The sequence below is a fragment of the Poecilia latipinna genome, unplaced genomic scaffold, assembly GCF_001443285.1.
Source record: "Poecilia latipinna isolate Pla-1442-1.1 unplaced genomic scaffold, P_latipinna-1.0 Scaffold69, whole genome shotgun sequence".
Classification (NCBI taxonomy): domain Eukaryota; kingdom Metazoa; phylum Chordata; class Actinopteri; order Cyprinodontiformes; family Poeciliidae; genus Poecilia; species Poecilia latipinna.
The window spans coordinates 409,004-421,725 of NW_015112685.1; the positions used below are offsets into that span (position 1 = coordinate 409,004).

At 38.2% G+C, this 12,722-nt stretch overlaps 1 protein-coding gene across 4 annotated transcripts in view; it reads right to left on the bottom strand.

Moving 5' to 3' along the window:
- Window positions 1-365: 365 nt before the first annotated feature.
- The window catches only part of LOC106934551 (muscarinic acetylcholine receptor M3-like), an 88,269-nt gene continuing 75,912 nt past the window's right edge, over window positions 366-12,722 (bottom strand). For 2 of the 4 annotated variants that reach the window (XM_015014536.1, XM_015014545.1), the window contains exon 3: window positions 366-3,713. In XM_015014536.1, coding sequence (XP_014870022.1) covers window positions 1,838-3,694 — 1,857 coding nt within the window. In that variant the 5' untranslated portion in view covers window positions 3,695-3,713 and the 3' untranslated portion in view covers window positions 366-1,837. Of the gene's footprint in view, window positions 3,714-10,558; window positions 11,046-11,078; window positions 11,159-12,722 lie in introns of those variants that run through there. The other 2 variants (XM_015014525.1, XM_015014529.1) reach the window with 2 other exon arrangements.

Sequence of the window (12,722 nt, forward strand, 5' to 3'; positions counted from 1 at the left end):
AAACAATGGTCTAAGTTTTCCCCCATGAAATCATAACAATTATGAGGCCATGCTCTCAGTTAGAGGACACTGTATATTCAATAATTTAAACCCCTGTGTATTTGAAGGGAAAGGAAAATCAAAAATATTAAGTAAAACCACACAAATATGAACACAAAAACATTTTTTAAAATTTTTATTTAAAATATAATGATAGGCATACTTGAACAAAAAAAAATTTAAGAGAGAAAAAAATATATTTTGATGATGACATTGAAGCACATTAAGTTCAAAGCAAGCTAAAATACCTACTGTTGGCAGATGGTGTCTTATTTGGACATTCAATTTGCACATAATTCAAAAACATAAAGATGAACACCACATTCACCATAATAATTTATTTTTCTTCATGACACCTGTTATATTACAGATTATCTTTTACCTTCAGTATCTTTTGCACATCATTAGAAATGTTTCTGCAGTTTAAAAAAACCCAAAAAACTAATGTGCATTGCAAAAAACACCAAATTAATTTTTCATTTTAGTTTTTGTGTTTGATATTTCTCTGTATACTACAAAAAGGTTTCAACTTTATGTACAAATCATGTGACATGGCTTTATAATACTTTGAAGGAACTAAACACATGAAAGTAAAATAATAGTTATACCATGAATGTGTATGGATAATCTATTTGGAGTTACTCAACATTTGGAAATATATTCCTCTTTCGTCACAATTTAGAGCCTATTATGTAAATGTTAAAATTACACTGTAGCAATCAGATATCCCTCCAGAGGGCGCAATTGCTGCTTTCATGACTAGATGTTTCAAAGTGAGAAACCAAGCCAGAGCAAATAAAAAAGTACATCTTTGTGCGCATTTAGTCTCAGTATACTAGGTCAGAAATGTACACAGAACCTTTTCATCGTTATACAGTCATTGCTTTTGACAGGAAACTGCAAGCACAGAAAACACAACCAAAGTACCCATTGTGTTCACCATAGAAAAACACAACAATCACATTGAACACAACAGCATTTCACTGTGGTGCCACAATATATTCACAACTCACTTCATCAAATGTATCATTTTTAAACTGGCTCAAAATCTCTGGAATACCTAGAAAACCAAAGATGAAAATCACAAAAGGAAAAAAAAAAAAAAAGAAAAGAAAAAAAGCAGTTCTCTGACGAGTGAGAGTAAGGACACATTTTAAGAACTTTTATATTTCATGATACACAAGAAAGCTATATCGATGTAGAAATATAATCCACAGAAGTTCTGCTAAAAAACACATGCCATTTAAGAAGAAGTCACTGCAAACTAGTAAAATGTAGAAGCCAGTGAACACAAGTCTCCTTTTTACCGTGGCTTTCAGGAACATATTATAGACATACAGTTTTGTTTGAAATGTAAAACCAGTCTACACATTACAGTTCTAGCTACCCACAGAGGGAAGTTGTAAGAAATGTAAATCCCTTACATGGACATGCCTACGTTTTGTCAATTGCACTTCCATATTTGTCCTGCAATGCCTTTTAAAAGCCCTTTGTGATCATTTCCTCGTCATCTTCTGCCAGAAGCACTAGAGTGAAATGGTAAAGAATTCTTTCATAAGAAAGACAAAACTTTCATCTGTGGACCTCGCCTCAGGCAAAACTGCCCACTGGTACCCGTTTGCCAAAGTACATTGATGCTCCAACATAAACACACATCACAAGACCACCATGTAGTGTTGCTGTATTTTACATAACAGCAGACAAGGACAGTGCGGACTTTTAGGCCAAGAAACCTGTATTTCCATTGTCCTGTGTTGAATGTTGAAACTGTCAACAACCGACTCATTACTCAGTTATTTTACGTAGACTCCCTGGGAATGCCCCTGTGGAAGACCACCGACTGCCTCTGTTGAAACTGCAGCTTCCGTCTTTTCTTCTGATCCCAGCGGCACAGCAGTATCATCTTAAAGGTTGTCCGGAAAGTCTTATTGCAAAGCGCGTAGCACATGGGGTTGACCGTGCTGTTTACATAGCACAGCCAGTAGCCCACCGCCCACAGGGTCTGTGGGATGCAAACTTTACAAAAGGTTGTGATTAACACCATGATGTTGTACGGTGTCCAGGTGATGATGAAAGCTAAGAGGATAGCGCTGAGTGTTTGAGCTGCTTTCTTCTCCTTCACTAAAGACATCCGTTTCCTCTTTGTGATCTGAGTCCGGGTTCGTGTGGCAAAGCGCTTTGCCATAGCAGCTTCTTTAAAAGAAAGGGGGACAGAGGAGGACTTGGTGGCCGTGCAGGTGGTAGAGCCATCAGTGGCAGCCGTTGATGGGGTATCATCCAGAAACCCTTGGTGAGACTTGGCCTGAATGGTGGACATTGACCGTGTCTTGCGTGAGCTGAAGCGTTGGTGGTAGCTATTTTCTGTATTGTTTGTTCCCTCAGGTGTAATGGGAGCAGTTGTGGTAGTGGTGACTGTTGATAAACTGTCTCCCCTCAGTGGATCCTCTTCTGAGGCCACATCCAGATCCTCGCAAGAGGTAAGCTGAGAGTTGACTGCAGCCTTAATGCCAGGTAGGCTGAGGACAATCGAAAAAATAGCATGACTTTGAGAAATCATCTCTCTTCCTCCACAGTCCTCATCCTCCGAGGACCCGGAATGGTCCAAAGAGGCCGCTGCATCATTATTGTTCCAGCTGTCACTGCTGCTCTGGTCCGGATCACCATCCCCATGCCTGATACTTCCAGGTCTCCAAGAACGAACACCTGGCCAGCAGCGGAATCGCCCCACCAGCTCCTGACATGTGCTCTTTTTCTTAGGCATCCTGTTCAACTCATAGCTACCACAGCTCCTAGAACTTCCAGTTTGATGTACAAAGCGAGCTCTCTCACCTCGTTTATTATTTCCTGCTCTTCCCCCTGGCCCTCCACGACCTTCTGAACCTTGCAGTCCAGCCAACTCTTTTGAACGGTTTTGGGTTTCCTTATAGATGCGCCAGTATAAAATGCTCATTATTGTCACAGGTAGATAGAAAGCCGCCATTGCTGTGCAGAAGGTTGTAATTGGCTCTGTGAGGAACTGGATATAGCATTGGTTTTGGGGTACCGTCCTTTGACCTACAAAATACTGCCACAGCAGTATGGCTGGGGCCCACAGGACAAGAGAAACAAGCCAGGCTAGGCCAATCATGACGCCAGCTCTCTTTGTGGTCCGTTTGGCCCGGTAGGTCAAAGGTCTGGTTATAGAAAAGTAGCGATCAAAGCTAATGACCAGAAGGTTCATAACTGATGCGTTGCTTGCAACATAGTCAATAGTCAGCCAAAGGTCACAGGCCCATGTGCCTAGGGCCCAGTAGTCCATTATAAGGTAAGCTGTGTAGAGATTCATGGAGATTACTCCTATTATGAGGTCAGCTACAGCCAAACTCAGTAGAAAATAGTTGTTGACTGTCTTCAGCTGGCGATTGACCTTGAAGGAGACCACTACCAGAATGTTGCCAACAATGGTGACCAGTGACAGCGAGCCTGTCAGTAAAACAATGAGGACAACTTGCCACACAGGATGACCACCAAGAGGATCACGGGGTGTTTCATTCTCAGGTTGAGGAGTGAAATTAAGGTTCTTGTGATGCGCACTGGATTGAGAGTAGGCTCCGGCTGTTCGCGGCGATGTGTTGGCAGTCAAGAGGAGACCAGGGTCCGTGATGTTGGAGCTCATTGTTATGTTCTTGCATATTCTGAAGAAAGAGAGAGAAACAAGGACATAAGGGGAAGGAGTGGAAGGGAATAAGATGTGGGATATAGGAATTAAAGGAGAAAAGGATGGAGGGAAAAAGAAAGATAAAAAGGAGAAAAATACATGAGTACAGCTGACATTGCTATTAATGTCCAGCAGGTGAGGCTGTAGGACTACATTACAAATTGCATGTTGGCCAAAGATGTTTGTCTAACTCAATCAAGATTTCACAAGAGTAAATTAAACAGGAAGTACCTTCATTGCTTGTTTTTCATGATATGTAGTACATTGCACAATAACTTTCCCTATACACAGGTTTTATGTTTTTACACATTTGCCTACAGTCTGCAAAAATCTCAGCATTGATACTGTAACTTATTTAACACTGGGTGTATGGACACCATAGACATCTTTTTAACTCACTGACAGATGAATCACTCCGACGTTTTTCTACAGAGCAAAAACTGTTTTCTCGTTAAAATACCACGGCAACAATTTTCCAAGAAAACTATACCATCAGATGATATGAAGCATTTTTTTAACACTAACAAAATGGGACTAGTTATAACTTTAAAAATACTTCAAGGCAAAACCCAATTGTAATGTCGGTGCACTATACTAGGCAAAATTACAAAACCTGGCTAAGTGAGAGATGCAGATAAACCTGAAAAAGAAAACACTTCATACATGTTAAGGATAAATGTTTTTTTTATTATTAAATACAATTTCATTGCACAAATGACAAAATAAGCAGAAGACATAGATGTTATTTGTCAAACCAGGTCTTGACAAATGGAAAATATGATGGGAAACGACTTGTTTGACCTGAATGTATTGCTTACTTTGACCTCCGCACTCAAATAATTTAATACCACTGCTGTAAGACCAACCAGATGCAGAGGTTGAACAGAGGAGTCTGAAAAGGCTTGAAGTACTCTAATTATTGGCGTGCACTGATTAAACACACCGTAATGGCTCCCTGCCCTTTACTGAGTGGTTCCTCCTTCACCACAGAAACAGCACAGGGGCCTCATAAAAAGGCTTGTTGATGTCAGAGGCTGTTTGTTACCAGCAACACAAGTTGATTTAACCCTCTTATTTGTTAGATATGATCTCTGTGGTTTACACAACTTGACCACAGATTAATTTGAAAGGGAAAGACAGTTACGTTAAAATGAATGTGAAAGCATGTAGTGCCCATTTAATGGCACAGCTTGTAAAGATGGTTAAAGAGTTTTTGATTAGAAGCAATTCATAATAAATGAATCACTCCTCGCCATCATCGAGTCTCTCTGTGAACTTGTATTTGTTCATCCGACCTTTCATCTGAATAAATGTATTCAATGAAAAGGAAAAAAAAAAACTTCACAAGAACCTTCATGGCAACTCAGCTTATTTTAGTTTCTTCATATAGGGCAAGATATAATGTCATCTAAAGATAAGAGATCCAGATTGTATCCATCCATCGTCATCCTATCCATGCATAATTGTTAGTTGGGCTAGAGAAAGGAATATTCGACAGATTGCCAACCCATTACAGGTCAACATAGAGAGGTTTACCAACCGTCACGTTTAGAGAACATGGAAACTTTAAGCATAAAGAGGCCAGTATTAGAACCGAGGACCTTCTCTATCTGCAAGAAGATAGAAGGTCCAACATCACTAAATAGCCACAGATACTATCTGTATGTTTTTCTTCTTCATAAAATCAGGACAATAGAATCACAAAACAGATCTGATTTGGATTTTAAACATTCCAGTAAAAACACAATGTATTCAGTTTATCATACCAGTTGGGAAGAGAAGATGATTGCATCAAGCAAAAGAACAAAACCAGCAGACAGGGAGTACTTTCTGTGTTAAGTACAACTGAGTTAGTGGCCCTGTTAGCTTCATACACAGTTGCACTATAAGCTTCTCTGATGGATTTGTCACAGAATGACAGGGATTCTGGCACCCAGCCTACATCTAAATTTAAGAAATTAAATGCATATGGTGGTGTGCTCAGCATTGCAGTGAAGGTTTCAAAAGTCATATCTTATACATATTTTAAAAAAAGAAATTACTACAATCCCCATAGGTTGTACTAAATTTGAAATACGTATATAATCGTGTATTTCAAGTATGCTTTTAAAATACCGATTCACCAATTATCAACTAAGAACACGGTCTCAAACTGAGAAGAAGCAAAACCCCCTGAATCTTCCTGTGGCCCATCCACAGTGCCATCAACACCATCATAGATTGATTTCCGACTCCAGCAGCCCCATGCTGATTAAAATGAAAATGGCTCTCGCAGAGTATAGTATCTCACAGACAAGCATTTGAAGGTAAGAGCAACACCTGCGCCTAGACCCTCGGACCTCCCGCAGAGCTGTTAAATAACCCCAGCAGCCAGCAGCGTCTTAGAACCGTTTGGGACACTGAACACAAACTGCTACAATTATCAAGGGACACCCCTGCTGTCCATGTTGGAGACACATCATGATTCATGCTCAAATGCAGACAGAATGCTCCATCATTTCACATATACCATTTGCTTTGCTGTGCACAAGCATGCTCAGAGGCATACTGTACATTGTGTGCAGGATATCTACACAGAAACACATACTGCATGCATGCACTGAAGCGCAAGGCTAAATAGAAGTGTTGTAACCAAAAGAGAGAAAAAATATATATACAGAACCGCAAAAAAGAAAACAATGTAGATGAAAGAGTGGGACATTTATGATAGATGAGCTTATAAGCCTCTTAAGAGAACAAAGCCTACTTTAAACTTCTACAAAGTACATTTTATGGAGGATATGATAAAGCAACATGCTTTTAATGAATTCTGAGCATCTCCCAAATGGTTTAGAGGGGCAAAATGTGTTTGGGTGAAGATAAGAGCTTAGAAGGTACTGAAACACATTTTCTGTTTTCAACTTGGCATGTTAAAAAGAGAGTAGAGAAATTACAAATACAAGAAAAAAATACTTTAACAGCATACATTTTTTTTATTGAACATTGTCTGTGACATATTATTTTCATCTGCCCATTTGATGTAAAAATATCCATATACAGCAGGGGGCGAGCTCTTTATTTTGTCATTTAAATAATTGTAAGACAGTGTCTACTGAATCCAGAAATATTCAGATCCAACAAAGGTCAAATAACTTGATTATACTGACACAGAAAGAAGGAAATATTGCTTTTGCTCATATTTACTTTCTTTGTATTACTTTTTATGTTCTAACATAAAATGAAATAAAAGTGGTAAAATAGTGAATAACAAAATGTCACATCTCCGCAGCTCAGGAAACAAAACAAAGCAGACTGCTCTAAAGAAATGAAAAATAGGGATGCATTTTCAGGAAAAACAGGAAAAACAGGAAAAACGTGCCGGTTGATCAACATTCCCATCATGTGGGCGACCAGCTGCAGCTGCTGTAACATCACGGTGAAGCCTTTTACTCCTGTGCCAAGCATTGTAAAGAAAGTTTAACTCTCAGGCACATATAGGTGTAGCAGGCTCAGTTACAAGGAGATCAATACTTATCTACTCTGCTGCAACCCAAAAGCATTCTCTCTTGTAAAGGCACGGTGTTCCACCATGGTGGTCTGAACAGTCCAAGTCGACTCCAAAAATCTGTCTAAATCGGGTGACTGGGGCAGGTGGTGGCAACTCAGGGGATTTGCATTCTATCAAGTTTCTTTTTTGAGCAATCGAATTTAGCAGCGTAGTGATATAGACATTTGAGACGCCATATGAACACGCTGGTCACCATTTTCTCATTTCTGTGATGTGTCGTTTCGGGTAGAGCTGTATACAAAAGTCAAGTTCGATTTATTTGTATAGCATATTTCAGCAACAAGGCAGTTCAAAGTGCTTTAAAAACATAACAGTAACCAACTACAGCGGGAACAGGAAATAAACATTTCATTTCGTCAAATACCATCAGCAAAATTAATCTGTTTTTCAGCTATTTTTAGTCAAAGGCAACTGTAAGCAAATTAGTAAATAGCCTTGATTTAAATGAACTCAGTGTTTCTGCAGTTTCCTGGAAGTTTCCAGATTTGTGGTGCATAAACAATGAATGCTGCTTCTTCACATTTGGTTCTGATTCTGTGGATGCAGAGTAGATCTGAGTGGTCTGCAAGGTTGAAACAACAACAACAACAACAACAACAGATCTGATTCTGCTGATGATTGTGAGAGTGATGAAGGGTTAGTGATCAACATGATTTTTTGCAAAATTTCAGGCATTTTCTACCATGAGGTTTGGACAGTCACTCTGCAAAGAAAAATATACTAAGCCAACTCAAATTAGTCACCCATGAAAGTCTGATGTGGATTTTTTTTTAATGAACGATAACTTAAGAATGAAAAGAAATAGCTTCATTTGGTCTTGATTCTTATATACAGATTGAAATTCATTTGCATACAATTCAGTTTGAATCTTATTATAACACAATGTCAAATTTAGCTCATGATACCCACTGGTTTATTGAAAAAATTAAGTACTAGAATGTCATGATCAGCTAGATTTCTCTGGATCTAAGCAATATTTATATGGAAAGTGACAAGCTGTTAAGGCTATTGTGATAATTTCATCTTCAATGGCAAATAATGATGAAGTTTTGCCAAAATTTCAGACAGACCATGAGGGAAACATAACTGTAAACCTTTAAGCGTGCAGGTTCTCTCTCTCGAACAGCTGAATAACTTTTTTGAGCTTACTGTACATGACTGAGAAAATGTGCAACATCATTTTGTACGTTGCATTTCAGCACAGCATTAGACTACACAGTCAGTTTTAATTTTGTGCGCTGCACAAATTTTGGAAACCCTAGAAGCAAGACCACTAAAGGCAAACAAGGAGGACTGGTTTGTAAATGATAACTATTTTCTGTTGCCAGATCCAAAAGCACACAGTTGCATAAATCACAAGTTCAAGTTGAACTTGTGATTTATGCAACAAAGTCTATGCGAGCCTTTAATACATGAGGCCCAGAGATTTAGGGAGAGTAAAAGCAGTGACACTGTCGATGCCAGTACTGATTAATTCCTTAATTGCCTATTAATGTTTTTTTTAAGTAAAGCCTCTGGCTGTCTTTCAGAATTTGATGCTGTGGTGTTGCTCATTAACAGACAGGCCCTTCACAGTTCACACTGGGCAAACGGTGAATGAAACATGATCAGGCAACAAGTGCCACACAGCTGCAGAGATATTGATTTTGTCTACACTGTATGAAGATAAAGGCTTGCTGGAAAGCACAAACTATAGTACTCTGAGTCTGCCATGTTATCTTACAGTAGATCAATTAATGACATGATGTACAACTGCAGATGATAAATCGTACATTAGGATTTAGATTGCCCTAAAATTATACCCGTAGGAATGAAGCAGCTGCTGGGTGTATGCTAAATTCTGACTTCTATTCTTTTCCATAACACAGATAGTGAACAAATCAGGACAATGTAATCTGTACAATACATATATTTCTCTAAACAAAATAAACACAGACAGCAAAATCTTGTACTGCAGCAGCAGGCTCATAGATCAACTGATGCTGAACTTCACTGCAGTTTTTTTCCCCCCCGCTGATGTAAGATTGTACACTTCAACAGCTTAGCTGTACTTTTTTGAGAAAGAAGGAAATGTGCAATAACTCAAATAAATTTCCTTAATCCCAGTTTAGATGTGTACTGTTATGTTGCTAGTTAGTAATTCAGTACTTGACTTTTCATTACCGTTTTATTTGCACAGCATGACACTGTATTCACTTGCACTTTATAGTTTTCTGTGAGGCGCTCCAACAAGTTAGTTTCTTATGAACAGTTGAACACATTAAAGAAAATGTAATTATGTAACGTAATTATGCAAACACTGTGCTACGCCCTGCTCTTTTAGTATACATTTATTATTACAAAGCTACAGAAAATGAGCACATTTTAATTAGCTTCTACAATTTTCACAATGTTTTCCCAATGCAGTTACCATTAAATGCTTAGAAACTGCTTGCCTTTTCCCCTAGCATTGTTGCCTTATTAAAAATAATTTTTGATTTAAAAGGCCATTTGTGACAAAACCACTGTGGTAAATTACACCTTGCTACATATAGTGAGATATGCAGAGATGCCAGAGGTATGAGAATATTTGTACTGTGATTAATGAGTGCAAATTTATTATAATTATAGCTTCAGCATCTCTCTGAAGACCACAGTATGAAGTGGCTGCTGGAGAGACAAGACTGTTTGTGTTGTTTCCTTTTTCACTGAGTGACAACAAAAACATCTAGAAGACTTTTCCCTGCCAATTAATTGTATTTTGGTAGCTGAAATCTGCTGCTATCCTTCTGCTTTTTTTTTCTACTTATTTTATTTTGAACATGATAGCAGTATAAACTGACATACATGAAAAAGAAATGCAAAAGACATATTTTTTGCACCACAATACTCTTAACATGCTCAAAAAGGGGTAGAAAGAAGTAAGAAACTTATGAGCTCCTACTCCATAAATTCATATCATGTTTTCAGATGGACCCTCATTATTAAATCAAATAAAAATAAAAAATGAACATAGGTTAATTTTCCATATGTCTAAATATCCATACATCCTTACCCACTCATATGCGTTAGCCTCAATTTACACATTACTGCTATCTTTCAGCCATATTTCTATAAGCCGTATTTCCCAGACTATAAGGCGCACTCTCAATTATGTTCGTATTTAATCCATACATAAGGCGCACCGGATTATAAAACACATGCTAAAACATACGGTCAACAACAACAAAAAAGGTAACGGAAACAAAACAGTAAGTTTAGTTGAACTTTATTCGACTATGTAACAATACACTCACGTTATTTTTTTATTCTTCTTCCACAAATCCATCAAAGTCCTCTTCTTCTGTATCTGAATTGAACAGCTGGGAAATTTCGCCATCAAACAAGCCAGGTTCCCTCTCATCATTGTCGGAGTCAGTCTCGTTGCCAGGTGGCTGTTCAGCAATGACGCCGGATTTGCGAAAGCTCGGACAACAGCTAAGGCAGATGCATTAGCCCAGGCATCCAGAATCCATTCACACATGGTGGCGTAACTCGCCCGGCGCTGCCTCCCCGTCTCAGTAAACGTCTGAGACGGGTCTGTCATCCATCGCTCCCACGCCGCTCGCAACTTCCTTTTGAACACCCCGTTTACACCAATGTCCAGCGGTTGAAGTTCTTTGGTTAATCCTCCCGGAATGACGGCAAACTCCGAATTAGTTTCACTTCCTTTTTCACAGTAGCAGTGAGATGGGCGCACATGGAGTCGCAGATGAACAGGCACGGTGAGGAGTGGAAAAACCTGTCTGGTTTTTACACGCATCACCGTGTCAAAACCTGTCTGGTTTTTACCGGAGGCCTATGCTGCAGAACTCTGACAACAATTTTCTGATTGGTTCATTGCTGCTGGCGTACGTACTTTACGTATTATGTAATGTCCTCTGATTGGTTTATCGCTGCCAGCGTGCGTACTGTACACTTTACCTCTCTGTGTCAGGGACAGATTTTGGAATCTGTCCCTGACGGTGCACATATAAGGCGCACCGGATTATAAGGCGCATTGCTAATTTTTGAGAAAATGTAAGGCTTTTAGGTGTGCCTTATAGTCTGGAAAATACGGTGTTGTGAAAATTACATCCTTACATTTCCTTTTAATTGTATTAAATTTTGACTTTGCTTAAGCTCCTCATTTAACTTCTTCCATAATTTTACACAATGAATTGACGTAGAAAACTCTTTTTTGCTGTGTGTATACTAAGAATGATGTTTTATGATATATTGCACTAGTTAAATATTAATGTCAAATATGTAAACTAAATATTAATACTAAATATAAATTTGGTAGTCATTATAACTGGTAATTAGGGTGTCACTGAAGTGAAAACCACATCCAGAAATTACTAAACAAAACTACACATCTAAAAGAACCACAACATTAACTAAGCAAATTAAGAAAACAAAACAATATTAAGATTACTTGTGCTTAGTTAATCTTGTATTTTCTAATTTGTAGTTGTGTTTAGTGTGGTTTGCACTGCAGGGTCACCATAAGTAATAGTTTATGTCTTACAACTTACAACGTTAGCTGATGAAGCTCAGCTAAAGGCCAAGGTGACAATTAAAACTGATGTCTGAAAAAACAGTAGAAAATTGCAATGGATAAAACGAGCCTTACAGAAAATCCTCTTTTTCATTTGTGTAGATTTTTGGAAAAGGTCTAACAAATGTATCATTTAGTAATTAGAATGCAATCAGTAGCCCCCACCACTTTGAAACAAACCAGAAAGCAGCTAAATTGCATTTATATATATAAAAAAATACTGCCTGATGCTACAATTTGCCTCAGAAAGGTGTGCATATTCACCCATTTACTTTGTAAATAGAGTAAATCTTACCACCACAAATGTACATAAAGCATTTTGTGAAAAGTCCATAGACTAAAAAACTCTCCAAACGATTCAGTCTAGTATTACCTCAGTCACATAAACACATTATGAGAGTCTCTATAAACGTTGAAGCCATTAAAAGTGAGCTGATGTTGTGATTATTAGCAGAAACACTGCCAAAGCATATAAGGGCTATTAAGAGCCGCAAAAGATTCATAATTACATTAAATGTGTTTACCATAGAGATACAAGTATGAACCACATGCACATACACACAGACAATTTGCGAAAAGCAAAGCAATCAGATGTACAGATGTTGCCGCAGCTGGAATAAAACAGTAAAAGATGATTTACAAAAAACTAAATTGAAAGCAGAATATTAGAGATCCTTCACTGTTGTTAATAACACATTAATTTTCGGTAACACTTTATTTGAAGACTGTAGTCTTACTTTCAAAAGTCGTCAACTAAGCCCATCTTTAAACTTTAGCTTTTAGAGAAGTTAGACCTTCAAGCTTCTTACTAAACTCCATCATCGTCAGAAAGTGTTGATCTGACAATCTCCTTTTGATACAGAGAAAGAATATAAATACAG